The sequence below is a fragment of the Acinonyx jubatus genome, chromosome A1, assembly GCF_027475565.1.
Source record: "Acinonyx jubatus isolate Ajub_Pintada_27869175 chromosome A1, VMU_Ajub_asm_v1.0, whole genome shotgun sequence".
NCBI lineage: Eukaryota > Metazoa > Chordata > Mammalia > Carnivora > Felidae > Acinonyx > Acinonyx jubatus.
The window spans coordinates 90,683,892-90,710,707 of record NC_069380.1 but is presented as its reverse complement, the minus strand read 5'-3'; the positions used below and the strand labels follow the sequence as shown (position 1 = coordinate 90,710,707).

General features: G+C 39.1%; 1 protein-coding gene across 3 annotated transcripts; it reads right to left on the bottom strand.

Moving 5' to 3' along the window:
- Nucleotides 1-319: 319 nt before the first annotated feature.
- On the bottom strand, nt 320-25,115 carry CLK4 (CDC like kinase 4). Of its 3 annotated transcripts, XM_015066246.3 has the most exons (13): nt 24,958-25,115; nt 20,887-21,047; nt 15,904-16,126; nt 14,704-14,794; nt 14,243-14,309; nt 9,835-9,951; nt 9,579-9,745; nt 9,284-9,378; nt 8,901-9,030; nt 5,579-5,661; nt 1,843-1,922; nt 1,084-1,174; nt 320-991 (listed from the first exon to the last, which is right to left on the bottom strand). In XM_015066246.3, exons 2-13 carry the CDS (start codon nt 21,045-21,047, stop codon nt 851-853), a joined length of 1,446 nt encoding a protein of 481 aa, XP_014921732.1. In that variant the 5' UTR covers nt 24,958-25,115; the 3' UTR covers nt 320-850. The 3 variants fall into 3 exon arrangements, with proteins under 3 accessions (XP_014921732.1, XP_026932711.1, XP_053075664.1); XM_027076910.2 differs by lacking the exons at nt 14,704-14,794; nt 24,958-25,115 and adding an exon at nt 17,242-17,299 and having other exon boundaries at nt 20,887-21,026; XM_053219689.1 differs by lacking the exon at nt 24,958-25,115 and adding an exon at nt 17,242-17,299 and having other exon boundaries at nt 14,243-16,126; nt 20,887-21,026.
- Between the last annotated feature and the right edge of the window lie 1,701 nt (nt 25,116-26,816).

Genomic DNA, 26,816 nt, shown 5'->3' with positions numbered 1-26,816 from the left:
CATGATCTCACGGTTTTTGAGTTTGAGCCCTGCATCGGGATCTGTGTTGAGAGCTCAGAGCCTGGAGCCTGCTTTGGATTCTGTGTCTCCCTCTCTCTGCCCCTCCCCCACTCACACTGTCTCTCTCAAAAATAAACTTAAAAAAAAATTAACCCTCAGAGGCATCAGAATTCCTATTTCTGATGTGACTGTCCAGTTGGGACTTTAATCTTAAATGAAGTATGTGCTTTTATTAAAAAAAATCTGTCATGATCGACAAATTGGATGCCTTTTCATGAATTCTACTTCTCACCAATGACATCACCCAAGGAGACAAAACACAATTCTTAAAATTTAATGAAATTCCAACAGTAAACATTTCCTATGGGTTTTGGTTTCCAATACCTGCCTATTGGGAGTTAATAATACTTATTACCTGTTCAACAATTACAGAAAAAAACTTTAAAGTTAAGAAAAGTTCTGAATTTGAGGTATATAAAGAATATTCATTAAGAATAAAGTAGTCAAGATTTCCTTTTACTCAAAAAAATCACTTCAAAGAGTTGACCTCCATGTACAAAAGACAAGATCAATCATGTTTATCACAGGACACAAAGAATATTCCAAAGGTCTTTAAAAATGGTAATTAATCTCAAAATGAAAAAAATTTAACTTGTATAGTTCATTCATTATCAAGACCATACTTGCTTAACAAGGTAATTATGCTATTGATACAAAACATACAGTATTTACACTTAACTGTACAAAATAATTTAATGTTTACAAAAATATTAGAATGTTTAGAGTTGACTGACACAGTCTTAAGTAATCTCTTCTAGAGAAGTATATAGTAAGACCACTGATTTCCATTTCATTTCTTTTTTAATAAGTCAAAGAAAGGATGCTGCAAGGCTTCATCCAAGGTAATTCTTTTCACTGGATCATATTCTAACATTCTTCGTACCAGGTCAAACAGTTTCTCATGTTCTTCGTCATGAGAAAGCATAAATTCCTGGGGAAAGAAATATTTTTGTTGAAGAAAGATTTTAAAATTTTTAAAAACTTTTTTTTTTAACCTTTATAATCTTTTTGTTTTCTTTTTACCTTTAATGGTTTGCAGCGTCTCCTAACATATCTACCAGCAGAACTATGTTCATCCCAATCTAGCTGGTTATGGTGAAAATACTTGCGTTTTCTACAAGAAAAAGAAGTCTGGATCAGTAAAAACAATACAAGAGCCACACGTTTACTCTGACCTCACTGGAACAGCTGGAAGCATGAACATCTATCTATGTAGACACACACACACGCATACAATTTTTTTTAAATTCCAGCAATGACATACTAGATCAGACATATTTTCTAAAACATCTTCCTTAATCTTGCACCCTCTGAGGCTCTCGTGCCCCACCTGAGTGGTTCATGTACCGCACATGGAACAGTGACAGCTTATGGATCCATTCCTGTGAATGTGGATTTCACTAGGTCTGGAATGGGGTGAAGCTATTTGCCAACCACTCTAGCATCCTGTGCAAAGACACACAGCTAGCTAGCGATAGTATGGAATACAAACGTAAACTGCTAGAACTCCCCAAAAATCAAGCTGTTTTTTACTACTCTATTATGTTTATAGCAAGTTAGGAAAACACTTCTGCAAAGTTTAACTGGAGTGTAAAAAGACGCTTTGTTTATTAGATCACAAGGTAAATACTGCATTACTTGTTAAAAATTTGACTTTATGGAGGAAAAAAAATTCGAAATCTGAAGTTCTGGAACAAGCAATAACAACAAAGTTGGGTTTTCTGTAGTTTGAATACAGGCCACTGCCCATTCCCAAGAAAGGGCTTTCATCTTAGAGCATACCTTGTTTTCTGAATCATGTGTGTTGGTATGGGTCCTAATATTCGTTCCATCATTGCCAGGTGCTCTTTACTATCATGAGTCTAAAACACAAAGGAAAAAGAAATTTAGCACTTTCCCTTCCCCTACTTGCACAATAAAGGAAAACATAAGAAAACAGCGCTGACACAAAAGGACTAGAGAGCTGCAGAGTTTAGATCACCCTCTACTTCAAAGATGGAACAATACTGAATGAGCTAGATTAGCTGGTATAAACCAATAAAACTAAAGTCTGATATCCAACGTAAGTTCTGTATAGCAAGTGGATTAGACATGTAATTTAATGTGAAACTGAACAATTTCCTTATTTGTTTTCATTTCTTGCACTGTTTACTGAAGAATGACTAGGGAACAGTACCAGAAAAATGGTCTCCTCATTTAATCAGCTGCTGACCCAAAATTGACTTTATTCACTAATGAAGATCCACGTGTTAACATTTACTATTCCTGGGCAATAAAAATACAGTTGTAATAATTCTCACAACAATCCTGAGCTCGGTATGTGGGAACATGAGTTTCAAAGGAGTTAAGATACTAGCCCAAGGTCATATAGCTCATGAATGAGAAAACGTAGCTATGAATCTAAATCAAAACTCATCTTCAATCATAATAGAAACAGAGTTTTGGCTCAAGTGGAAGAGAGAAAACTGGCACGCTTAGAGCTGGAACGGTATGCTCCTAGATCAGAGGTTGGCAAACTTTTGTAAAGGTCCAAACAGTAAATATTTTAGACCTGGCTGGTTACAAATGGTCTGTGTCACATATTCTTTTTTGTTTAAAAGCAGGCATCAGACAGAATATCATCTGCCAAGTCCTCAATCTGAAGAGCAGAGGCTTTTTAAAATCTATCAACCTATTGTTTCTAGCACATTGCTTCCAAAATGTTAAGGCCCTAATTCATGACAGGAGTTAAGTAATATTAACCCCACACTTTTATTTTTTTATTTTCCAAACCAATGCAGCTTTTATTGCATCTTTAAAATATCACAAATAAGGGGTGCCTGGGTGGCTTGGTTAAGCATCCGACTTCGGCTCAGGTTAAGCGTCATTGAGTTCGAGCCCTGCACTGGGCTCTGCACTGTCAGTGCAGTGCAGCTTGGAGTTTTTTCTCTCTCTTTCTCTCTGCCCCTATCCCACGCATGCTATCTCAAAATAAATAAATTTTTAAAAATACGTATCACAAAGAAGTTGAAAAATCATCCAGCATCTTGTTATTCTGTAGCTGGACAACTTAGATCTTATTCACAAGTCTGTTGAACAGTTCCTTTTTCAGATACAACTCCAAACTTTTCTGATATCCTTGTTTTTAACTGTTGTAACTAGCTGAATCAAAGCAGCTGAGTTTGATACAAGTTCAATATCATTTCCTTCAAGAACTCATCTTTCTGGGCTTCTGAGAGATACTGAACAAGCAACACCTGGCCTCATCTGAATCCTGCAGATGTATTTTTCACCCAAGAAATTCTGCATTTCAACAAGAGAAACCACTCTCCTGAGTAACAACGATGATGGGGAAATGAGCATACACAGACGTCATCTTCTAATGGAAGCCCAGCGTAACACCCTTGACCATGTTCTGTATGGACAAAAAAGAACTGGCTACTCTGCTTGCACTAATTCCCCACCATTTTTGTCAACCTAGAGCCTCTTCTTTTTCTTTCCCAGGAGACAGAGTACACGGAGATGACTGGGTTCCTCTGGAGCGGTTCACAGTAACAGTGCCTCCCTTTATAGTGATGTTGACATTTTCTGGAATGTCGATGGTCTGACTGCCAAGAATCGTTTTCATTCTTGCAGTAGATGCAGCAAAGAGCTAGCTCCACATTTTTAAGAAGTTCCTTAGTTGAAGAATATTTTGGAGGATGCAATTCCAAATAGAAACTTTATCTCAAACCAATGTTAATAATCTGCACTTATGACCACAGAGTGATTTATAATCACAGATTATGTGAAGCAACTATTTTGTGTGTCAGAATGAAGAAATCATGCACGCACTCTACTCAACTTTTTCTTGACCTTCAGCTTACAAGACCAGATGCCACCTCCAAGAACTGAGTAGTCACTATGGTTGTAGGTATCAAGCTTGTCTATGAACTCAGAGTACTTTTAATAGGGTCTCTATGGATCAATGGATTAGAAACAGGAGAAGTCTGACAACGGGGTCCAACAAGCAGTGAACACACATTCTACAATAGCCACCACCTAAGTGACTCTTACTTGTCATAGCTTCCTCTCCACCCTGCATGGCCCCCAACTTCAAATCAACCTCAACAGCAGGAACCAGAATCCACCAAATCTGCACCCTTGACCCCTACAACAAATCACAACACTTTGACCACATTAGAACCCTTCTTCAGTGGGTGCACAACCTAAATCTTCCAAGACTGTTAGATGTCAGTTGTAAGGAGAATTACAAGGGAAAAAAGCAGAGACTTAAATATGGCTTCCTACTTTTTGTTTTGCCAAATCAGGACTTTAATTTTAGAAAATTAACTATCAACAACTATTATCATCATTCCATGAAAAGGACATTTCAGTACCCAAAACAAAAAAGCTAGAGGGATAATCTCTAAATAAAGGCCAGAATGACAAACTTACAAAATCATTTTCACTTTGGATTAGTCCACATTCTGGAAACCATGAACTTCTAGGAAACAAGTACCTTTCTATCCAAACAAGTCCATGATGAGTCAGTCCTTGCCTGACCTCACTTCCCCATTTATGCAAGACAGTCTGACAGCACTAACTACAGTTCCCTGACTAGAGAATGCTCTTTTGTGTATCTACACACTTATGGGTACAAGATCTTCCTGAGCTGGCCCCCACTCTCTCCAGTTTTCTGACAAACCTCTAATCATCCTTCTGGCAACTGGCTTAAACTCCTTACTTTCTCGGTGACTCCTTCTCTGAAGAAATTTAACCCTCGATCTTTCCTGGGTTCCCACTACACTTTCTACATTGTTCCATTATAGCAAATAACACATTACACTGTAAGCTTTCCCACATTTATCTTTTACATGACTACCTGGAGGACAGAGATGTTGTCTTTCCAACTTTAAACACATAGTGCCTTAAAATGTGCCTAGGATGTCACAATAAAATATGACTTCTTGTCCCTGAATTATTTTATAAAACGGAGTGACTTGCTCATGGCCATGGTAGTCAGCACAACCAGAACTGAATTATCACTGGCCACAGTAATGCTAATACAAATTTATGCAGGAGCTCAATAAAAAAATGAGAACACAAGACAATATGAACCATGTGAGAAAAACTCCAATCACATGCAAAACAGAATTATGAACACTCACCAAGAGCAGTATTTCATCCAACTATGGTTTTAGAGGATGACCATTCTGCACATATAAGGGTTTTCCGGGGAGTTTTTTTATTTGAGAGAGACAGAGAGCACATGAGTGGAGGACAGGGGCAGAGGGAAAGGGAAAGAGAAAGAGGGGGAGAATCCCAAGCAGGTTCCACACACAGCGCAGAGCCCAACACGGGGCTCAATCCCACAACCCTGGGATCATGACCTGAGCCGAAATCAAGAGGTGCTCAACAAACTGAGCCACCCAGCCTCCCCATTTTATGTAAGTTTTAAATATTAACACTACAACAACTTTTCAAAACGCAGGCCAAAATTTTAACATGCTCTTAACACTGAAAATTAATTATGGAATGGCATTTACTAAATACATACCTGGAAGACTGTGAAGCCAAGGTAATATTCAATAAGAATGCACCCTATGCTCCAAACATCACAAGGTTGAGACCAACCTAAAGCTGTAAAAACAAAAACACTTCTATACGCAACAATTTTTAACTGCCAATATACCATATCCCTTCCCTCTATGCATGCTCTCTTTACAATAAATAAGATGGTAAACTCCAGGGTTATATTTTAGTTTCACGTAAAATGTTACTCGGTATGCTCTCACAATTCTCCATATCTTTACATCAAATTAGTGTTTATTGTGGGGGAGGGAGCATTTTATGTAAAGTGAGAGAGAGATTAGCAAATATTTTCCAAGTATAACTATCAATTTGTGCAAATACTCCATATTCTCTGATCTGTGTGCAATGGGGAGCATTGTTAATCGCAGTTCATGATTGTTCTAGGAAATTTTACATTTTATTATAGCAAATACAGGTTGACAAGCTCAGAATGTAATTACTAACCACTTCTCAACTTACCAACTTAATGCCTGAGTTTACTTCTTGCATTAAAACAACAAGAAGAACCGGGGGAGGGGGTGGTGGTGCCTGGGTGGTTGAGTGGGTCAAGGGTCAACTCCTGATTTTGGCTCAGGTCATGATCTCAGGGTTTGCTTCATGAGATTAAGCCCCACAGTGGGCTCTACACTGACAGCATGGAGCCTGCTTGGGATTCTGTCTCCCTCTCTCTCAGCCCCTCCCCCACTCATGCACTCTGCTCTCTCTCACAAACTTTAAAAAAAAAAATAAAGGATCATGATTTCATGCCCTTCCCTTGGGCTCCGTGCTAGGCGTGGAGTCTACTTAAGATTCCCTCTGCCCCTCTCCTGTTCCCACTCTCTCAAAAAAACAAAAAACCATGGTTTTAGATAAACTAAGGATTATAAATGGGTATTATAAGCAGTTATGTTATAAGAATTATAGAGCTATTTAAAGTTCACAGAGAGAGATCTACTTATCTATGTACTTTTCAGGCTGTCTGTACATGATTATATATACCTCCACCTTCACAATTCTCAATGGCAATACTATTCAGGAAAAAATAAAATACCTAGTCTTAAGGTACTTAATTAGAAAGGAGAAGAGTAAATCATACAGATGTTTCAAAATTTTAAAGATCAAGTACTTAGTAAAACAATAATGTATAAATAAAACCTACTTTATCATTTTTTAAGTTGATTTACTCTGAGGGACAGAGATGCACACACATATGCACATGCAGGGCAGAGAAAGGGAGAGAGAGTCCCAAGCAGCCTCTGTGCTGTCAGCATGGAGCCTGACTTGGGGCTAAATCCCTTGAACTGTGAGATCATGACCTGAGCTGAAATCAAGAGTTGAGATGCTTAATTGACTGAGCCAGTCACCTAAGTGGCCCAATAAAACCTACTTTAAAGGACATTTTAATTACTTTCAGTAACATAAACGAATTTAAAGAAAAAGGAATAAACAAAATGTTCAAAAACCTTGACTATGATTTTGGTTGTTTTATTTATTCACTTTTTTTTTTTAAGTCATTTTAGTTAACCCTCACAGTGCCTGTGCCTATCATTTCAACAAATGGGTAACTGAGCAGGAGTCCACCTACAGTGACACATTTAAAAAAATCTGCAATTGATAGATCTTGGACCTAAAATGAACATCTATCTTCTCCAGCCATTCTTATCCAGCTTCTTCCTAGGTGACTGTAACCCTCTGCCACACACCATTCTAAATCATCTTGTTCTGAGAAGTTGGTCCTCATACTCTTTGGAATGCCCCATCGTTCACTTCTACCAACCTCTCCCAGCTTCACGTCTTTACTACAATACCAGACACGTGAGACCAACTGCATGACTACATCTTCCTCTCCAACCTAATTCTGCCTTAATCCTCAGGATTAACACTCCACAAAAACACAAAGGACCTTTCCCAACCTCTTTTCCTCAAAACCAATAACCCCAATTTTGAATTTATATGATCGATCTATCTAGCCTGGCCATACTTGGAACTGTGTTATTGTCACTACTAAGAATACTATATCTTATCCAATCTAGGAGGTCAGTAAGATGTATGACTATTTTATGCACCAATAACAAAGCAAAAATGCCAATTATTTTGTGTTGTGCTCCCCATGTTAAAATGTGGGGGGGAATCCACCTCTTAAAACTGACAACACACAAAGTTATGTCTTTTTAAGCTCTGAAAATGCCTCTCTGTCCACAAACTTTTCCCACACTCCTTTCCTAAACTATTGCAACACAACAGCTCCTTTCAGACCATATGAAGCAGAAATGGTATCATCATTCATTTCAAAGACAAGCTCGAAATTTTTGCTAACTTTGTAGTCACTGGCCACATGAGGCTGTTTTACATCTAACATTTAAATTAACATAAAATTTAGAATTCAGTTCCTCAATCACAGTGGCCACACTGCAAGTACAGAGAAGCCCACATGTGGCCAATGGCTACCATACTGGACAATGCAGATATAGAAGGTTTCCATCACATGGAAAGTACTACTGACAAGCACTGCCTAATCTCAATTTCCTTACGCCTTTACCAATCCTCCACCGTGGGTAAAAACTGTGTGCTTTCCTACTCTTATTCTGAATTACCAACTCCTACCAGCACATGTGAAAACTGGAAACTGACTCTAAAATTTCTACTAGCAAACTCAGTTGGACCTTACTTTTGGCTAATAAGCTTATTCCATGTATCTCTCAAGAGCATCTGATCTAAACTTCTCCCACTCTCTCCAAGCCCCCAACCTCTTCTCCTCCACTCCATAAACAAGACCTAGTCTCTGACATCTTGAGACATAAGATACACACTCCGAGTTCCCTCTTACTTCCAAACTCCGCACCTTAAGTCACTTTCTTCTTTAGCCTTTCTGGTGTCAATGATTATCAAAGAAGCTCTCCTCTTAGACTAGCCCCCTCTTTCTTCTTGACCTCCGCCTGGCCCTTGACTCAGATGTCTGCCAACCAGACCTTTAGCATTTCTATAGTACCATGCTTTTGTGACATGAAAATAGGTACCCACATCACTTCAAAAATCACATTGCTGTGATGTACTTAGCCAAAAGAACTTGCCCTTTCAGGATCTTGTAAGATTAGCATGTTTAAAAAATAACCACCTGGAATATCTTTACAAATGGTATCCCATTTTTCCCACTCAGGAAGAATATTTATAGCAATGTCCAATTTTTCTTAAGATAGTTACTATTTTCTGTACACTAAGAAAATCACACCCATCCCCTAAGTAAAAGGCATGGAGAAAAAAAAACCTCATCTTTAATTACAGTATCAGGAAGAGTAGTGTCTACTGACCCAAAATGACCTCTGGAGCTCTGTAATGCCGTGTAGAAACCAAAGTACTATGATGTTCATCATCGTATGTTGCACTTCCAAAGTCAACAACTTTGATATCTGTGTTTTTCAGAGTGCGTTCATCACGTTTCTAGAGAAACAGAGTTGAGTCAACATGAAGATCAGTAAAGACATAAAAAACGTTACATATTTCAAAAGGCTTGCATATGAGCATCTTTTTGATTCTCAACATAATTCCAGGCAAAAGGTAAAGAAGGATGATCCTTTTAGGTTAAAAATCAGGCTATAACCAGTCTTAGAAGTCAAAATTACTCATCGAAGGGTCACCAAGCTAAATTAATTTTAAAAACCACCACCAAAATTAAAACAAGTCTTTAACTTACCATTTTAGAATTATATTTGACTACATAGTCAGACTTCACAAATAAAATATTTTCAGGCTTCAAATCTGTATGGGTTAATTTATTATGATGCAAAACTACAAGAAAACAAAAAGAATTCATTAGTTTCACCTACATATTTCATCTGTATTGGGGGGGATAAGAAGGATCAGTAGTGGATATAGGGATTTCATCTTTACCTGTAACGTGTATTTTTAGTGACAATGTTTTGACATGTTGCTTGTATAATAAAATCTTTTAATTTTCTGGTGTTTAAAAATTTATCAAGTATACTTACAATTTATTGACTGGCAGATCTGATATGCCATCTGCCTGATGTGGTCAATTTGAAATGGCAGAAAGCTATTTTCTTTAATGAAATCATAGGTACTAAGTCCCAGCAGTTCAAACACAATACAAACATGACCATGATGATCAAACCACTCCAGCATCTGGACACATCGGCTAAAACAGAGCAAATAAAAATGAGTCAGTTCAGAGAATTCTGATTATTTTAGGCAAGATGATGGATCACAATTCAAGTTTATACTTACAAGACGCTATTGGGATCGGTACTATTTAAATGCTCCAATACTTGGATTTCTGAACGAGCTGCTTCACGGTATCGACCTACATTTTTTACAATTTTCACTGCTACATGTATGCCATCCCTTAAAAACAAAATTAAGATGAAAACGGTAGAGGAGCAGAATGAAAACACGTGTCCCTAAAGCATCATCTTACTGAGTATTAATTACTCTATGCTATTTTTCTAAAATAATCTTTGAGGGCATTTTATACCAGATTCCATATAACATTTCTTCAAAACAGTCTGGCAAAACACACTTTCTATGGAGCGTTAATTCCCTTAATACAAATTTTAATGTTTGTTTCCAGAATTTTATCTAGATCTTATACCAAAAGAAAAAAAAGACAGGGCGCCTGGGTGGCTCAGTTAATAAACGTCAGACTTCAGCTCAGGTCATGATCTCATGGTTCGAGGTCTGAGCCCAGCATCAGGCTCTGTGCTGACAGCTCAGAGCCTGGTGCCTGCTTCAAATTCTGTGTCTCCCTCTCTCTCTGCCCCTCCCCTGTCCACACTCTGGCTCTGGCGCTCTCTCTCAAAAATAACCACTAAAAAAATAATTAAGATAAAAATAAATCCTCAAACAGAATATGCTACTGCTGAAAGCATTTGCTCAATCACCTAGACAGACCTGCCCTGTGCCAGGTGTGTAGAGCACAGGGGTTAGTCAAGACGAGGGTCGTCACTATGTACCTCACAGCCTAACAGAAAAGAAACACATGAACAACGGACAGTGTTGCAAATGCTTGGTATGAGCTTATACAAAGAGGTAGGAGAGCCAAAAAATTAGAGAGGGGAAGCTCTAATTTATTCAAAGAAGAGGTGACACACAACTGAGCCCTGAAAGACAGCCAGCAGTCTATAAAATGTGGGAGGAAAAGGAACACGTTCATTAAAGGAGATACCATCAGTAAGTCATGAAGTTGAGAAAATGCTTACTAGCACATTCACTGATACAAGTAGGTAGAAATAACTAGAGCATAAGCTCTAGATTGGTTACCTATAATACTTCCTAAAAAGTATCAAGCCACAAATGATTTTGAGAAAATGGATTTCCAAATTCTCAAATTCCTTTTATCCTCTTTTCTTGAATTTTTTAATGTTTACTCATTTTTGAGAGAGAGAGGGAATAGAGAGAGACAGAGTGTGAGCAGGGGAGGGGCAGAGAGAGGGAGACACAGAATCTGAAGCAGGTTCCAGCCCCCAAGCTGTCAGCACAGAGCCTGAAGCAGGGCTCAAACTCACCAAGAGTCAGATCACGACCTGAGCTGAAGTCTGACGCTTAACTGACTGAGCCACCCAGGTGCCCCTATCCTCTTTTCTAAATCTGATCTTCCTGAAGATGAACCAGCATTCAAGCCTCTTTTTTTGTTTTTTTTTTAAACTATGGCCCTTCCATTTGATGTAAGAAAACCTCATACATCCCTCATTATTAAGATCTATAACCTAGAATGTTAAAAAAAAAAAAAAAAAATCTTTGGGACAAACAAACTTTTCTAGTAGCTGGATAGCAAGCCTTTCTCTAAGTCCGGTGGTTTCCAATTTACTGCTTTCACCAAAGCCCCAACGAAGTTGTGGGCTAATAAATCATTAAAACTTATTTTGATGATAATCTCCCTAGGACATTTGGCATATATCTCAAGGTTGCTATGAAACCGCTGTGACAAAACTCCCTTCTAACTCTTATTATATGACCAAGATTTCTTGGTGCTTATGGCTCTAGAAAAGAAAATAAAGATGTTAGCTAACACCACTATAGTAATTAACTGCAATGAACAGATGTATACCTTAAACTTACACAATGTTACATTACAAACAACTATATCTCAAAAAAAAAAAAGGAAACACATTTAATGCTAAAGCATTTAAGATGTTTATGAATACATGTACTTTATTTTTTGAAATCCCAACCAACCCAATAAAAGACACATTTCCAATTAAATTTTATATTTAGTTCCAGTAACCATCAAAATTCGCAATAGATTTATACTTGATCAACTGAATACCGTTTACTGGAATATCTCAAGTACTCTCTTGGAATCTCAAGTTTTAAGAGAGCATTAATAGGGCAACTGGTAAAGTCTGAGTAAGATCTGTAGATCAGCTGGCAAAATTTGAAAATATAACACATGTATGTATACAGCAAATTATAAAGAAAATACTGTAAAATGTTAACATGAGGAATCTGCGTGAAGGATATATGGGAATTTTTTCAACTATTCCAGAAAATTCTAGGAGTCTGAAAATATTTCAAAAGTTCACTTCACAGGGCTCCTGGGTTTGTTGGTTAAGCATCTGACTCTTGGTTTCAGCTCAGGTCATGATCTCACAGTTTGTGGGATTGAAACCTGCATCGGGCTCTGTGCGGACAGCACAGAACCTGCTTGGGATTCTCTCCCTGCCCCTCCCCTGTGCATGTGCTTGCGCTCTCCTCAAAATAAATAAACGTTAAAAAAAATAGGACTTCACATTCACATTTTTATTGAAAAGACAGTGTGATAATGAACTTTAGGATAATATACTTTATGGAAAATGGAATGAAAATATGTTCAAGAATAAAACATGTTTAAGCATTCAAGAGTTGGTTCATGAATAAAGGTAGCTATCAAATTGCTATAATATTTAGATTCTCAAATATAAACAGTTTTTAAATAATATATTAATGTTTAAATAAGCTGGAAATTATATCTGTCCCCAACCATTTTATTTTATTTTTTATTTATTTTTTTTCAGTATATGAAGTTTATTGTCAAATTGGTTTCCATACAACACCCAGTGCTCATTGACCAAAAGGTGCCCTCCTCTATACCAATCACCCACCCTCCCCTCCCTCCCACCCTGTCCCCAACCATTTTAGGATGAAGAATTTTAAATGTCAATTTAGAAATGTGCAGTTGAGGGGCCCCTGGGTGGCTCAGTCGGTTGAGCATCTGACTTTGGCTAAGGTCATGATCTCACAGCTCATGAGTTAGAGCCCTACATCGGGCTCTGTGCTGACAGAGCCTGGAGCCTGCTTCTGCTTCAGTGTCTCCCTCTCTCTCTGCCCCTGACCCACTCGCATTCTGTCTCTGTCTTTCTCAAAACTAAACAAACATTTTTAAAAAAAAATTAAAAAAAAAAAAAAAAGAAATGTGCAGTTGAGGGGCGCCTGAGTGGCTCAGTCAGGTAAGCGTCTGACTTTGGCTCAGGTCATGATCTCATGGTTCCTGAGTCCGAGCCCCGCGTCGGGCTCTGGACTGACAGCTCAAAGACTAGAGCCCGCTTCAGATTCTGTGTCTCCCTCTGTCTGCCCCTCCACTGCTTGCACTCTGACACTTGCGTTGTCTCAAAAATAAACAAACATCAGAAATGTGCAGCTGAAATGAACTGTGTTTTAAAACAGGTTTACTTACTAAAAAGTCTGCAAACTACAGAACAGAGGTTCTGGAGGAAAATGTTGATGTGAGACACAGGGTCAAAACACAAAGGGCTTTTACTAAGTCATTAAAGAATTTGGACTTTTTTCTGCAGGCTTTAAAGTAACAGAATTCCTTCATAGTTTAAGATGCTAACTCTTAACATGCAAATATTATCCTTTGGGAATGAAGATTTTTGTTTTATTTTGTTGCCATAGATACTTTTATTTCATGAAGGCTGAAGAACAGTGTACAAAATCGGCATGATACACACAGCACAAATGAAAAAAATGATAAAATAACATTCTTCAGGTAATAGCTAGTACTTTATAGCAGACTACTACTTCTCCAAAGATAATTATGGATTGTTCCAAAATAAAGCTAGATAGAATGTTCTTAAACCTTTTAAATGCAAGATGCTCCCTTCTACTCCCTTAGCTACACTACAGAGCAGATTGCTTTTTACTAGGCCATTTATTCCATGTGCAATTTTCAGATCGGGAATAAATGTTTTTGACCAAGATTAGACAAACTTTATGGTCTCTGCTACTCAAAACTAAAGCAAAGCACTCTAAATCTCACATAAGGGCCAAGGCCTAAGTTCTGGGAAATTCCTTTACTCAAAGATTCACTTTAATTTCAACACCCCATCTGATAGAATTTGTCAATTTTTTTTGTTTTTTTTTTAAGATTTTTTTTTAAGTGATCTCTACACCCAACATGGGGCTCAAACTCACAACCCTGAAATCAAGAGTCACGTGCTCCACCAACGGAGCCAGCCAGGAACCCTGAAATTCGTCTGCATTCTTGACCAAAACCCACACCCATGATAAATAACCAGACACAGTTCAAGAAATTTTGGGTATTTATACCACCCAGGAAAACAAGTGGCCACCTCTTAAAAATGCCATTTCATTTAAATCATAGATCCTTCCCTACCCAAAATATCAGAATGTTCAAAAAAGGAAAAAACAAACTTACATGCCATGATCAATGCACTCTACAACTTTGCCAAAGGCCCCTTCACCCAAAGTGTCCACGATTTCATCTAAAGTAAGGGAGGAGAAAAAGGAGTAAGTACTTGAGTATAAATTATCTAGTTATTCAAACAATGAATTCTTAAGTGTGGAATACTTTCAAATGATGTCTATTAAAGCATAACTAAGGTTTCAGCACTCAAATTATTTTATTTTCAGCTGCTACAAAAACAATTAGATAGAGCTATCTTTCTTGCTCTAAGCTCAAATTCCACTGATTATTTTGGAACTTTAGAGTAGAAATATTTAAATTCTATAGAAAAGAAGAAATACAAAAGAACAAACAAACCCACAAAAAACAAAACAAAAAAGCAATGAAGAGTTCTTTAGCCCCCCGCTGACAACTATTCTTAAAAAGATTATTCTGTCTGCAAAGTTAAAAAAGTGTTGAAAAATATTCTATACATCTTGCTCTTAGAACGTCTCCACTTTGACAGATCAGGTGACCCTCCTCATCATCCTCTATACTCCTGGATCTTTTCCTTCGGTGGCTCTTCTGGAACGGCAAGTGGGCAGCACCAAGATCGTCCAGCCAATCAATATATCAGAGTGAATTCAGGGCAGAATACGCAATTCATTCAGCGGGGAGATATTCAGGCATTCAGATAAGCACCAGGCCACGAACAGTTGGCAGGAGCAATTTCAAATTCAGTCCCCAGAAATTCACAGGGCACAGTTTATGTTACAGAAGAAAAACATGGCAAGGAACAGATTTTCAGATAAGATACTTAAAGTGGCAATAGAAAAAAAACAACACAATTGTCTCTTTAAAATACTGATTTAATTGAAGTCTGAAATTTAAAGAATGCAATGTCATGATCTACTTATCTCTTGTTATAAAATAGCATATGCTGTGAATTGAGATGTCTAGTTTGTTGGGGGGGAAGGTTTTAAAATGTCAAAATTAGTTGAAACTATTTAGCAATATTTTAAAATACACATAATTAAAGGGGGAAATAAAAGCTAGTTAATTTCCATGTTCACTCTAATCAAAACTTGGGGAAGGAAACAATTTATTCAAAGTTTACTGATTAAACAGGTGAAGATGTCTGAGTGTAAAAAAAGACAAACTTTTTGGATAACGCACTTTCCATTCAGCACCCATTTCAGAATTTCAGTGCAACTAGCTGCAGACAATGATGCACTGTGCTCTGGGACTATGCTATATATAGAGTACACTTAAGTATCCACCAGTGCAAAGTTCTAGAGATGTTTCCAACCATTAGGAAAAGGGCTTCTTTTAAAGTAAAAAACAAAAACAAAAAAAAAGTTTACTATAAAAGATGGGTGCTTTAATTTTTCATAAGATTATATTACAAAACATAAAAATATTTTTAATATTAAAATTTAATATTAAAATCAAAAACTCATGATCTGGATTGCAGAAAATGAGTAAATATGGGCAAACGAAGGCTACCTAATAAATACAGATTAGCTATGAAAATTTGGATGTTTAAGGATTCAAGTAATATAAACACATTTATAATATATCCAAATAATATTACATATATATATATATAAAAACTTTTTCAAACTTACTGGCTCATTAAGAGTTTTTACACACAAATAAGCATCCACCCAAAATAAAAACAAAATCAATCATACCGAACGTGACTGTTGACTTGAACAGTGTCTATTACGCTTCCTTTTAGGACTGCTTCTCCTACTTCGGACCGAAGATTTACTGCAGTGGATTCGATAACTGCTTTCAACGTCTCTGTGATAATGTCTAGGAACATAGCCTTCGCAGTAGTCATTTCTATATTCATCAACATATCTCCGGTCCCGATAATCTCTCTCATTCAAGGACCTCGCTTCTAAATAATGACTGCAAACACATTAAAGGATTTCAAATTATTCTCTTCATCCTGGAACTGTGGTTCAAACAAAACATTCTCTCAAGAATTCCTGGTTTAAACAGCTAACTTGATAAAAAGAAAAAACCTCAAATTGATGAATTAGAATTTATACTTATCTCACAAACTTAAGACATAATTTTACTTTAACCAACAAGCGAGTTCATATTCTCCATCAGATAGACTGCTATCAAACACCTCAGATCAAAGAACAAAGCTTGAGTCAATTATGTTCAGTGTTTACTTGATTAAGTGTCCCTGTACCTTTTGGAGAAAATTAACACCAAAAATTCACCAGTCTTATGATATATGCAACTGTAACTAAGCTTTCTTTTCTCAGAGAGCCACACACAATCAGAGGCAGGCAAAACAGGATTCCTTTCTCTTTTAATGTTAAGCGAATTTTAGATATCCCCGGCACACACATAATTCTTTCATGAAAGGTGTACTGGAGCTCGAAGTGATCTTACATGTATTCCAGACCTTTCATTTTACAGATGACTAAATTAAGATCCCAAGGACAATGATTTGCCATGGCTGTAGAGCATTCTAATTCCTATTATAAGGGCCAATTTTATTACACATATCACATATCACCTATGCCACCTTCTCTCCTCTTTGTATTCCTAGCTTCCTGTTACTCCTCTTTGAGAAAGACAACATAGCTTTTGAAGGCTGCCTCATGTGCCAAAGATATTAAACTACATCCCCCCCACAAATGAGAAAAGGATCTTGTAATTGCTTGCCTAGGATTACAACAGACCCACCCCCACCACCCTACTTCCCTTTGCATTTCTAACTTCCTGTCATTCTTACTTGCAAAATACTCAAAAATTCTACATGGGAAACCGCATCATCTAGTGCCATAGTGGTTAACTTCTGAATCCACAGATCCCTTTAAAAATCTGATGAAAGCTATGGACCCTCTCACTTAAGAAATGCACAAATGCATAAACAAAACTTGGCAAGGAATTTCACAGAGGTCACGGACCTCAGGAAGTCAATGGATCCCAGTTAAGTATCCTTGATCTGATGGAAAGAAAAGGACATAGATTCAATTGGCCCAGTTTCCCGTCCCCCTCTCTACCTGGGATGGTGTCCTCTTCAACAGAGTGCGAAGCTTCAAGAGGGATGCACATGGAGCACTGAGGGAGAGAGGGGACACCTGCCCAGTCAGACAAATCGGCTAAAAGAATCCTGACAACAATGGAGTGACAGATGTTGACTAGACTGCCCTCACCAACCTCATTCTCTCCCCAGAATATGCTGTTGTTCATTTTCCCAGGGGCTGGTTTAGGCAGAAATAAGGGAAAGCATCTCTAAACTGCTACTCAACAGGGCTGGCAGAATATCCAGGCTGACGAAATGCAGAAACCCCCTTCTCCCTTTCCCCAGTGTCAATCTTAAGTTCTAACCATTGGAGAAACAACTTGGGGTATCAGGGTAAGACTGTGAGTCTATGTCAGGGATCTGATGACTTGGTTTGGACCTGTCAGGGAGAGATCTGTAATACATCAACCTAGAAATTACCATACTCTCAAGGGCATCCTTTTCAATTCTGTAAGGCATCCTTCCTATAAAAGTCCAAAATCTATCAGAAAAAAATAGTACTAATAATCTTTAGCTGGAATAGTGCATAAAATTAGAGTTGCAGATAATCCATAAACAATCTACAGACTAACAAACATGAGGTGAAGCCATGAGGATAAACTAGAAAAATGAGGGACCTCTTCAATCTCTAACAACCAAGCCTTAGAGATTACATAAACAAAGTCTACAGAATCATAAAGGCCATGTATGGACAGAGTGGACAAGATGAACAGATTGATTTAAATTCTAAAATATTCACTGAATATCCAGTGAATATTTTACTGTAGTCCTTCAAAATAGCCAATACTAATGAGGCTACGGGCATTCGTTTTTATTTCCACACAGGTCCTGTGGAAGATAAAAAAATATATATAAGGCAAAATCCCTGCCAACAAATAATGAACAATTTGAGATCATTCACATAAAAACAAAACTCGACAATGCAGGAAATGCTGAAAGGTTGCACGAGTGCTTAGGATCATAGAGGGGAAAAAACTCAAACTGCTTAAAATGGTCAGAGAAGACTTCATAAAAAAGCAAAGAGTTGCATCTTAAAGGGAAGTCAAGATTTGGACAAGGTGGCAAGCAGAAGAAATGGGAGGGGAGAAGAATAGCGTATGACCATCTCACACTTACAGATCACCTGTAGCCACAATGGCTTGGAGATGGGTGGTCTACGTATTACTTGGGAAACAGTGCATGGACACTACAGCAAGACCACTGTTCACATAGGGAATGAACAGAAGCAAATAAAATAAGCTGGAAACAGATCATGCAAAATCTTGCATGCCAGGCTAAGGCGTTTAAAACAGTGTTTCTCAAAGGGTGGTCTGTTTATCAATCATATCAAAATATGGAATTATTAAAAATGAAGATCCCTCAGCCCCAGGTCAGACTAACTCCATCTATATATGGTAATATGCATTTTAAACATACCTCTGAGACACTTCTGTTCATACTAAAGTTTGAGAATCTTTGGTTTAAGACTTGATACTCTATATTACATAAGAAAACACGTAAAAACTATTAACACAATATATAAAGTTGTTTGAAGCCATATCAGTCTTCCTGATACAGAACTAGAATTAGTACAAAACTAATTAAACCTGTAACAAGGGAGACCAATTCACAGGTTACTGTTACTGGCAAAAGACAAATAAGAAAGAAAAGACACTCTGCAATACATACAAAAAAAGGTTTAAAAATTGATATATATTAAAAGCTCTTATAAATCAGTAAAATACTCTGTAAGACAAAAAAATGGGCATTGGACAAACTCACTAAAAATTTAAAAATTCAAATTAAAACACTATTCTTGGCATTTCAAAATGCCAAGATTGGTAAGAGCAAGAAAGAGTATATTGTACAACTTGGTACAAACTTTCAAAAAAAAGACATCAATATGTAGCAAGAGCTTTGTACCCTTAAAGAGTTCACACCCTTTAATTTAAAAATGTCCCTTCTCAGGGGCACCTGGTGGCTCAGTTAAGTGTCCAACTTTGGTTCAGGTCATGATCTCACGGTTCATGAGTTCGAGGCCCCTGTCAGGCTCTGTGCTGACAGCTCTAAGCCTGGAGCCTGTTTTTGGATCCCGTGTCTCCGTCTCTCACTGCCCCTCCCCTGTTCCCGCGGTCTCTCTCAAAAATAAATAAGACATTAAAAAAAAAAAAAGTTTTTTTTAAATGTCCCTTCTTAGAACCTATTTTCAGGAAATAATCAGAGGCAAAGACTCACATAGAAAGATTTTTTTAAGAATAGAATAATGGGGGTCTAGGATCCTCCCAAGGACACCTTCTTTACAGTTTATGGCAATTCTCATTCTTTTCAATAATTTTGTAAAAAATACTGTTGTAAAGTTTTTTTTATCTTCAAAAAGATATCAGATATTAGAATATTCCACATTATGGAGAACAATTACCATTAGACACCTCTGGTGTCAATGTCAAAGAAGACACAGGCCTGCTGTTTAACTGGACTGATGTAGTATATTTATGTAGTTAATAATAAACAAGAACTGTCCACTCAAATCACTTCCTTCCTACATAAGAAACCTATGTATCATTAGTACTATGATGTTAATTTAAGACTTACAGGACATTCTGTATTTATTAATAAAAGGGTACAGATGTTTCTCTACAGTGCATTAATTAGCTCAGGTCATTGCAATCCTGGCACAAACCCTCCCTCTTCCCCATGTAACAGTGTATGATGAAGAAAGATTAATCTGTGGTGACTACCCACAAGCTCACTGTTCCGCAGAACAAGTCTGTTTTAGCATGGAGAAGGAAAAAAATTACATACTGTTTTTTAAAGTAACCCCAGCTGGCTAATTTAGAAAGCAATCTGGCAAACAGTCTCAATGGAACATCTACAAAACAAGGAGAAAACATAGAACCAACAAAACAAATGAGAAAGGGAAGTTAATGGAAGACAGACTGAAAGAAATGCTACTCACCTAGCCTTTCTTTAATCATTTAGGTACTTTAAAATTCCTTTAATTCTCTGTAAATGTATTACCTCCAAATTTTACAGTAAGAGTATAATTAAACAGGACACATGCTACTGAAAAATTTTTATTGAAGCCTTTCCCTAAATTACTGGTTCTTACAATAACCTTTTAAAAAACCTACACACATTCACTGGCCTTATCTACAAATGTAACCTACAGAACACAGTGTAAGCGACGAGTCCTCTATGTACTTTACCATTCCCAAATAATACATGCTGGTTTTCTCATCTAGTTGAACTCTCCCTACCCCTCATTCTCTCTCCCTTGTGGAACCTAAACAAGCATCCCAAAATACATATCTCCTCCTACATACAAGTTAAAGGCACATACTGGACATTCTATCATCACTATTACTTAACTGTTTGTGTGTCTCACCACCCCAACTACATTACTGGCAGCTGGGACTCAACTATCTCCCACCACTCCCAGATAGATGTAGATAAATAAGGTTTGCTCACAGCTGTAGTCTCGGCACCTATATAGTGCCTAGCCTGTAATAGGAATTCAATGAACATCAACTGAATATTTGTTGACTTAAATATAAAACAATCTGACAGAATAAAGCTACGTAAGCTAACGAGAAATCATTAAAACTACTAGTGGTAAAATGTTACTGATTCAAGAGTGATTTACCAATCAGATTCTTTAAACTGGTGATGTGGTTTACAATGTCTGTTCTCTTGCGTACTGCTGTGGGACCTCCTCTTCCGTTTGTGACTTCCACTGTAGCTTTCATGTCCCCAGCTTTCTCTGCTATCCCAATCAGGGCAGTGAGTTCTTTTGGAATGACGCATCTGTAAACGGAAATGAAAAGTTGTGGAGGTTATAGATGGCTACGTTTAGTAAATAAAATATTACACATTATTTAAATAAAACACTCAGCACATGGGGTCATACATGTTCTAAAATCTTTGTAGATGATGTTTCCCAAGGCATGCGACACCATTCCACAGTGTGTCAGATGACTGTAAGTGGCATACAGACCGAGTACTAAATTATGCATAACATGGTGAGACCTTAACAATACGTTCTCTTTCAGTTCTTCTGGATTAATTAGCAGCTTAGTGTTTATCTTCAACTAACCCTTGCTAACTGCCATTGTAAAAACAGTAAAAGGGCCAGGATTCAGACTCAGAACCTCCAGTAGACAACAATATCCAGCTAGAAATTAATAATTTGGGGGCTTTAATTCATTTTTATCTTAAAAAATAAGATTTTAAGTAATCTCTACATCCATTGGGGCCTCGAACTCACAACCCAGAGATCAAGAGTCACACACTACAACAACTGAGCTAGCTAGGCACCCCTTACCTTCTTTTTACAATCAACAATCTCCTTTTAAGTTATTGATATGATTTCCTTTAAAAATGTTTATTTTTTAAATATTTACTTAGAGACAGAGAGAAAGAACGAGCACAGGAAGGACACAGAGAGAAGGAGAGAGAATCCCAAGGAGGCTCCATGCTGTCAATGCAGAGCCCAACTTGGGGCTTGATCTCACCAACCATGAGATAATGACCTGAGCCGATATCAAGAGTGGGCACATAACCCCCCAAAAAATGTTATCTTTAAAATATGAGCTATTTTAGGGGAGCCTGGGTGGCTCAGTAGCTTAAGCCTCCATCTCTTGGTTTTGGCTCAGATCATGATCTCACAATTTGTTAGTTCGAGTCCTGCCTGGGATTCTCCTTCTCTCTCCCTCTCTCTCTGCCCCTCCTGCATGTGCTCTCTCAAAATACAAACTTTAAAAAATTTAAAAAATACATGGGCTATTTTAAAGAGAAATATCATGGGGTGCCTGGGCTGCTCAGTTACTTATGTGCCCAACTCTTGATTTCAACTTGGGTCTGCTCTCAGGATTCCTGGGATGAAGTCCTTGCGTCTATAGCCTGCTTGCGATTCTCTCTCTCCCTGCCCCTTCTCCCCTGGCACATACTCGCTCACAAAATAAACTTAAAAAAGAAGAGAGAAATAGCGTGCCATACAGCTTTGGCAAAATTCTGTAACACAAACAACTGAAGTCAGAGAAACATTCAGGTATACTAAATATAGGGGATGACGTTGTCTTACAAGTAAAGAGCCAGTAATGAAGCTTCTTTTTCTCAAAAACTAGAGAGAATTGCTTTTGCTAAATCTCAGGATGACTCCAAGCTTTGGGGAAAAAACTAGGAGGTGAGTGGAACACAGTATTCAGAGACTGAAAAAGCAAAGCTTGTATAAACTCATTTTCTCTATCCAACATGTTTATTTTCAGATCATCCTGCAATTAGCCTTAAAACGAAAACATATTTGTTGTAGATCTGGGGTAACTGAAAAAACCAACCTACAAGGATGCACATGGTCACAGTGAAATGGGATGATGATACTGACAATTCCCTGATTTTCTGCCTCCATCTACAACCTCTAAAGCATAGGTTCCCTCTAGGCTCAGGATCTGTGTTCTAACAATGTAATCCCTATCTGCTGCTCCCCATCTTAATTCTTCTACAAATAAGCAGTTTTTATCCATGATATCCGAGCTGCTGGGAAAGGGTGAGTTTCACAGCTCAAGGAAAGAGCTAAAAAAAGAAAAAATGGAGCAAATCCAGCTTAGTTAACTGCTTTTAGCTTGCCCAAATGACTCAGTAACAAGCAAACAAATTCAAGTAAAAATTTAAATGATTTCAAACAGATTAAAAAAAGACTCGAAATGAGGCAGCTGTGATTCTCCTGGGAAGTATTCCCTAAGAAAATATTTGTATCATAACTTTTGCTTAAAAAAGAGAATGAGGGTGCATTGGTCAGATAAATAAAAAATCCTAAAACTAGTTAGGATTCTCACTGGAGGGGCACCTGGGTGGCTCAGTTGGTTGAGTGTCTGACTCCTAATTTTGGCTCAGGTCATGATCCCAGGGTTGTGGGATCAAGCCCCAGCCCCGCATGCGCCACACATCCGGCTCTGCGCGGATTGTGGAGCTGTGGAGCCGGTTTAAGATTCTTTCTCTATTCCACCCCCCTACCCCCCCACCCCTCTCTCCCGCTTGCACTCATTCTCTTGCTCTCTAAAATTAAAAAATTAAAAAGGATTCTCACTGGAAATTATGAAGTGAGCATTCTGGTTTTATAGTCACTTCAAAATGGGAAACTGAAATGAATGACACTAAAAATTAACTTGAGGCAAAGGCCATCACAAAAGCCATCTAAAATTGTTATTTCTAGTGGAATTCTTCCAACACTTCCTTCAATTACCCCAACTGTATTTTAACCACATAACTCTTTAAAATAGATTGTTTAAGCATTCTTTTTTTTTTTTTTATTGTTTAAGCATTCTTAAATTACAGCCAGCAAAATTACAACATCTGATGACTGAGGATTATTATAACTATCCATTATTATGCAATTTTTACAAAACTTGTGTCTGCTTTAGCTTTCTTTTCCTTGTCAGTCAGCCACAACCAGCTCACCTCAAACAAGGCAGAATTCTCAAACAACCAAAATTATCAATACTCAAAACATTAAGAATGAGCATCTTGGGAGGGCCGATGATTTTTTATTTCTCTAGTTAAGTTCACTACTTTAAATTTAATTCGGCTGTTAGAAAGCTTTCCTCCCTGCCAACCATGTTCAGAAATACTGTCTCAGGAGGCAAAGAATCCCAGACCCATATTTAACAGATAAAGTTCCTTCACATCCATAAGAAAACCCATCTAGAATTATTACACTACCTTTAATTAAATAATCCTACATGCTAGAATCCCACGTATCTTTCATTAAAAACATCAGACACAATGGATCTGTATGTATATACACGTCTTAGAAATCGGATTCTCTCCCTGCCCTTTCATACCCGTCAATTTTATTCAATGTATATGGCTTTTAAAAAAAAAATCGAAACAGGTTAAAGCCACGATTACATAGATGGCTCCAGAAGGACTGCACTTAATGGGCAACGAGCAGCCCGCAGATAGGTGTGTGTTTATGGAGCAGAATCTTAAAAGGGCAGCTATAAAGCAAGACCAGGTGGGTGGCCGGGTCAGCGGGGCAGGCTACTTAGGTAATCCAGGATAACAAGATGCAAAAGTATCAAAACGCAGACCAGTGCAACAATGGTATGTTCCACTTCAGGGGGAATAAGTGCTGCACAAGGGACGAACCTCTCCGTATCTCTACCTCGCACAAGCACGAGCTCGGTTCCACCACCGGGACTCGAGCAGACCGGCGGTTTCTCAGACGCCCGGTCCCCACCCTCCCCCACCCCGCCCCAGGGCACCTGGCCAGTGCCTTTGGCGCACTCACAGATAGGGCCAGATGTTTTGGACTCTGGAACCCCTCCCGCCCCCGCCGGCAAATGCTACAAACGGCAGAGACTAAGCCATCAGGGGAGAACCTGATCTCAGACAACACAAACCCCCAAGGACGGCTCTCGAAGGGTCTTCCCGACAGATCCTCGCCCTCGCCGGCGGCACGAGCCAGGGCCTCTGGAGCCGCGATGCGAGAGGCCGGGGCCCTCAGAGAAGACTCAGCGGCAGAATCGAGGCCTGTCCGCCCCAGGACATTAAATCTACCACGGCACCTGAGCAACTTTAGGTTTTGAAGGCCACCAACCCAACTGTGCTCCGAAGAAACCCCGGTCGCCAAGGCCCCGAACCGGGTCGTTTCTCCGACTCCTGGCTTTGAGACTTAAAAGACTGGAAACGGCCCAGCCCAGCCGACCCAAAACCTTACCTCCGCAAAAGGAAAAGGCCCTCTGGCCGAGAAACGTCGCCAAACGGCCGTCTTCTCTCTCCACCCGCTGCGACAAACACCCCACAAAATGGCGGCCGCGCCGTCTCCTTACAACCCCCCAGGCGGCCTCTAGCGCCACCTACGCCGCGCGAACGCGCTTGCGTGACAGAGGCTCGCGCGCTCCCGCCTCACTGCGTAAGGGGCGGAGCTCCCTGTGCGCCGAAAGGGAAGGGTCCGGCCCTCCACACTGCGGCTGCGCGAGTCAGACAGGGCAGCACGGCCCCCCCCTCTCCCCTCCCCCCTAGGCCTGGTTGGGGAAGGGGACCCTTGAGGTTGTTTTTGTTGTGGGACAGTCAGGATGAAATCCAGGGGATATGCGTGTGCCCTGCCCTCACCAGGTGGCACGTGTCTGCTCCTTCAGATGGAGTTAAGTGCGGCACCCCTCGGCAGAGCCAGCCGTGGCCCTGTTTCTTGCTCTCCTGCTCAAATGGACAGCACCATGGCCTTTGGGCGGCTGTCCCTTGGGTCCCCTTGGGGACCTCGCCTGTAGAGAGTGCCAGCAAGCAACAGCGAAGACCCCAAACCCACCCTGTGCCAGGCCCGAGCTGGTTCTGGGAGCAGTTCAGTGAACAGGACACAAGTAGTCCAGGCTGTGTGGAGCTTCAGTCTAAAATGGAGTGGGATAAAGAGGACGTCTCAGAAAACAAGCTCAGGGTTGCTTATACTTTTTTTTAAGGCCTGTGCTACTAATCAGAAGAACACAACAACAACAACAACAACAAGTGAAGTTTCAACTGAGACTCCTTACAGTGTTCTTCCTGTTAGGGTCCTTCCTGAGGAGAGGGTAGCTGGAAATTTCCCTAACAAAGCTCCCATTTTTTTTGTCCCTGTAGGTGTGTTTCATTAAACGTAAGCAGAGTGATGTCTGAGAGTTAGTGAGCATCTATTAAGAGGCTTGCTGATCTCAACAGGCATTTTGCAGTCCTAAGAACCCCTAGACAGTTCTCCATGGAGAGTATGTAGAGTGAGAAAAGAGAAGCAGTCCCAGCCCTAAGACACTTTTAAGGGACAGAGGAAAACAACCGAAGAAGGAATGATCATAAGAGGAGAACCAAGAATATGGTGTCAGAGAAAGGAAGGGGAGAAGGGCTTAAATGAGGGAAAAGCTGGCAGTGCCAAATGCAGGGAAGGGGTCAGGTATCCTTAGTGCAAAGTGTGGGGGCACCTGTGTGGCTCAGTCGGTTAAGTGTGTGACTCTTGGTTTGGGCTCAGGTCATGATCTCACAGTTCCTGAGTTCAAGCTCTGCATCAAGGCTCTGCACTGACACAAGGAGCCTGCTTGGGATTCTCTCTCCTCTCTCTGCCCCTGCTAAACTTAAAAAAAAAAAAAAAGTGTCAAGGGGATTCTGTATCCTGACAAGGATTCCCTGGATAAAAGGGAAAGCCAGAAATCAAATTTGGGAGGACAGGGTTGGATGGTTATGGGCATAAACCCGATAGCAGGGGGATGACCTGAACTCTTGTATACTGTTAAGTGAAAGGAAGTCACTGTAATTTAGTGATCTGACATCCTTACAAACTTGCACCACCTACTTTGGATAAAAATTGTGGAAATTGTGCTACACTTTAAGAAGCGAAGAAGTGAAGTTGAAAAGATAATTGGAAAATTGGAAGTGAAAATTCTTTATGCTATAGAATGAAACAGACAGTATTATTCTCATGTGGAATAGCCAAAATTTCTGTATCTACAAATTTAAATTGTGCCCATCCTACCAGGTCCATCTCTAAGATGCTGTCCCTGACTATATCAGTTCCCAACCATTACACTGCTCTTAACACCTCCAGTTAGAGATGAGGTC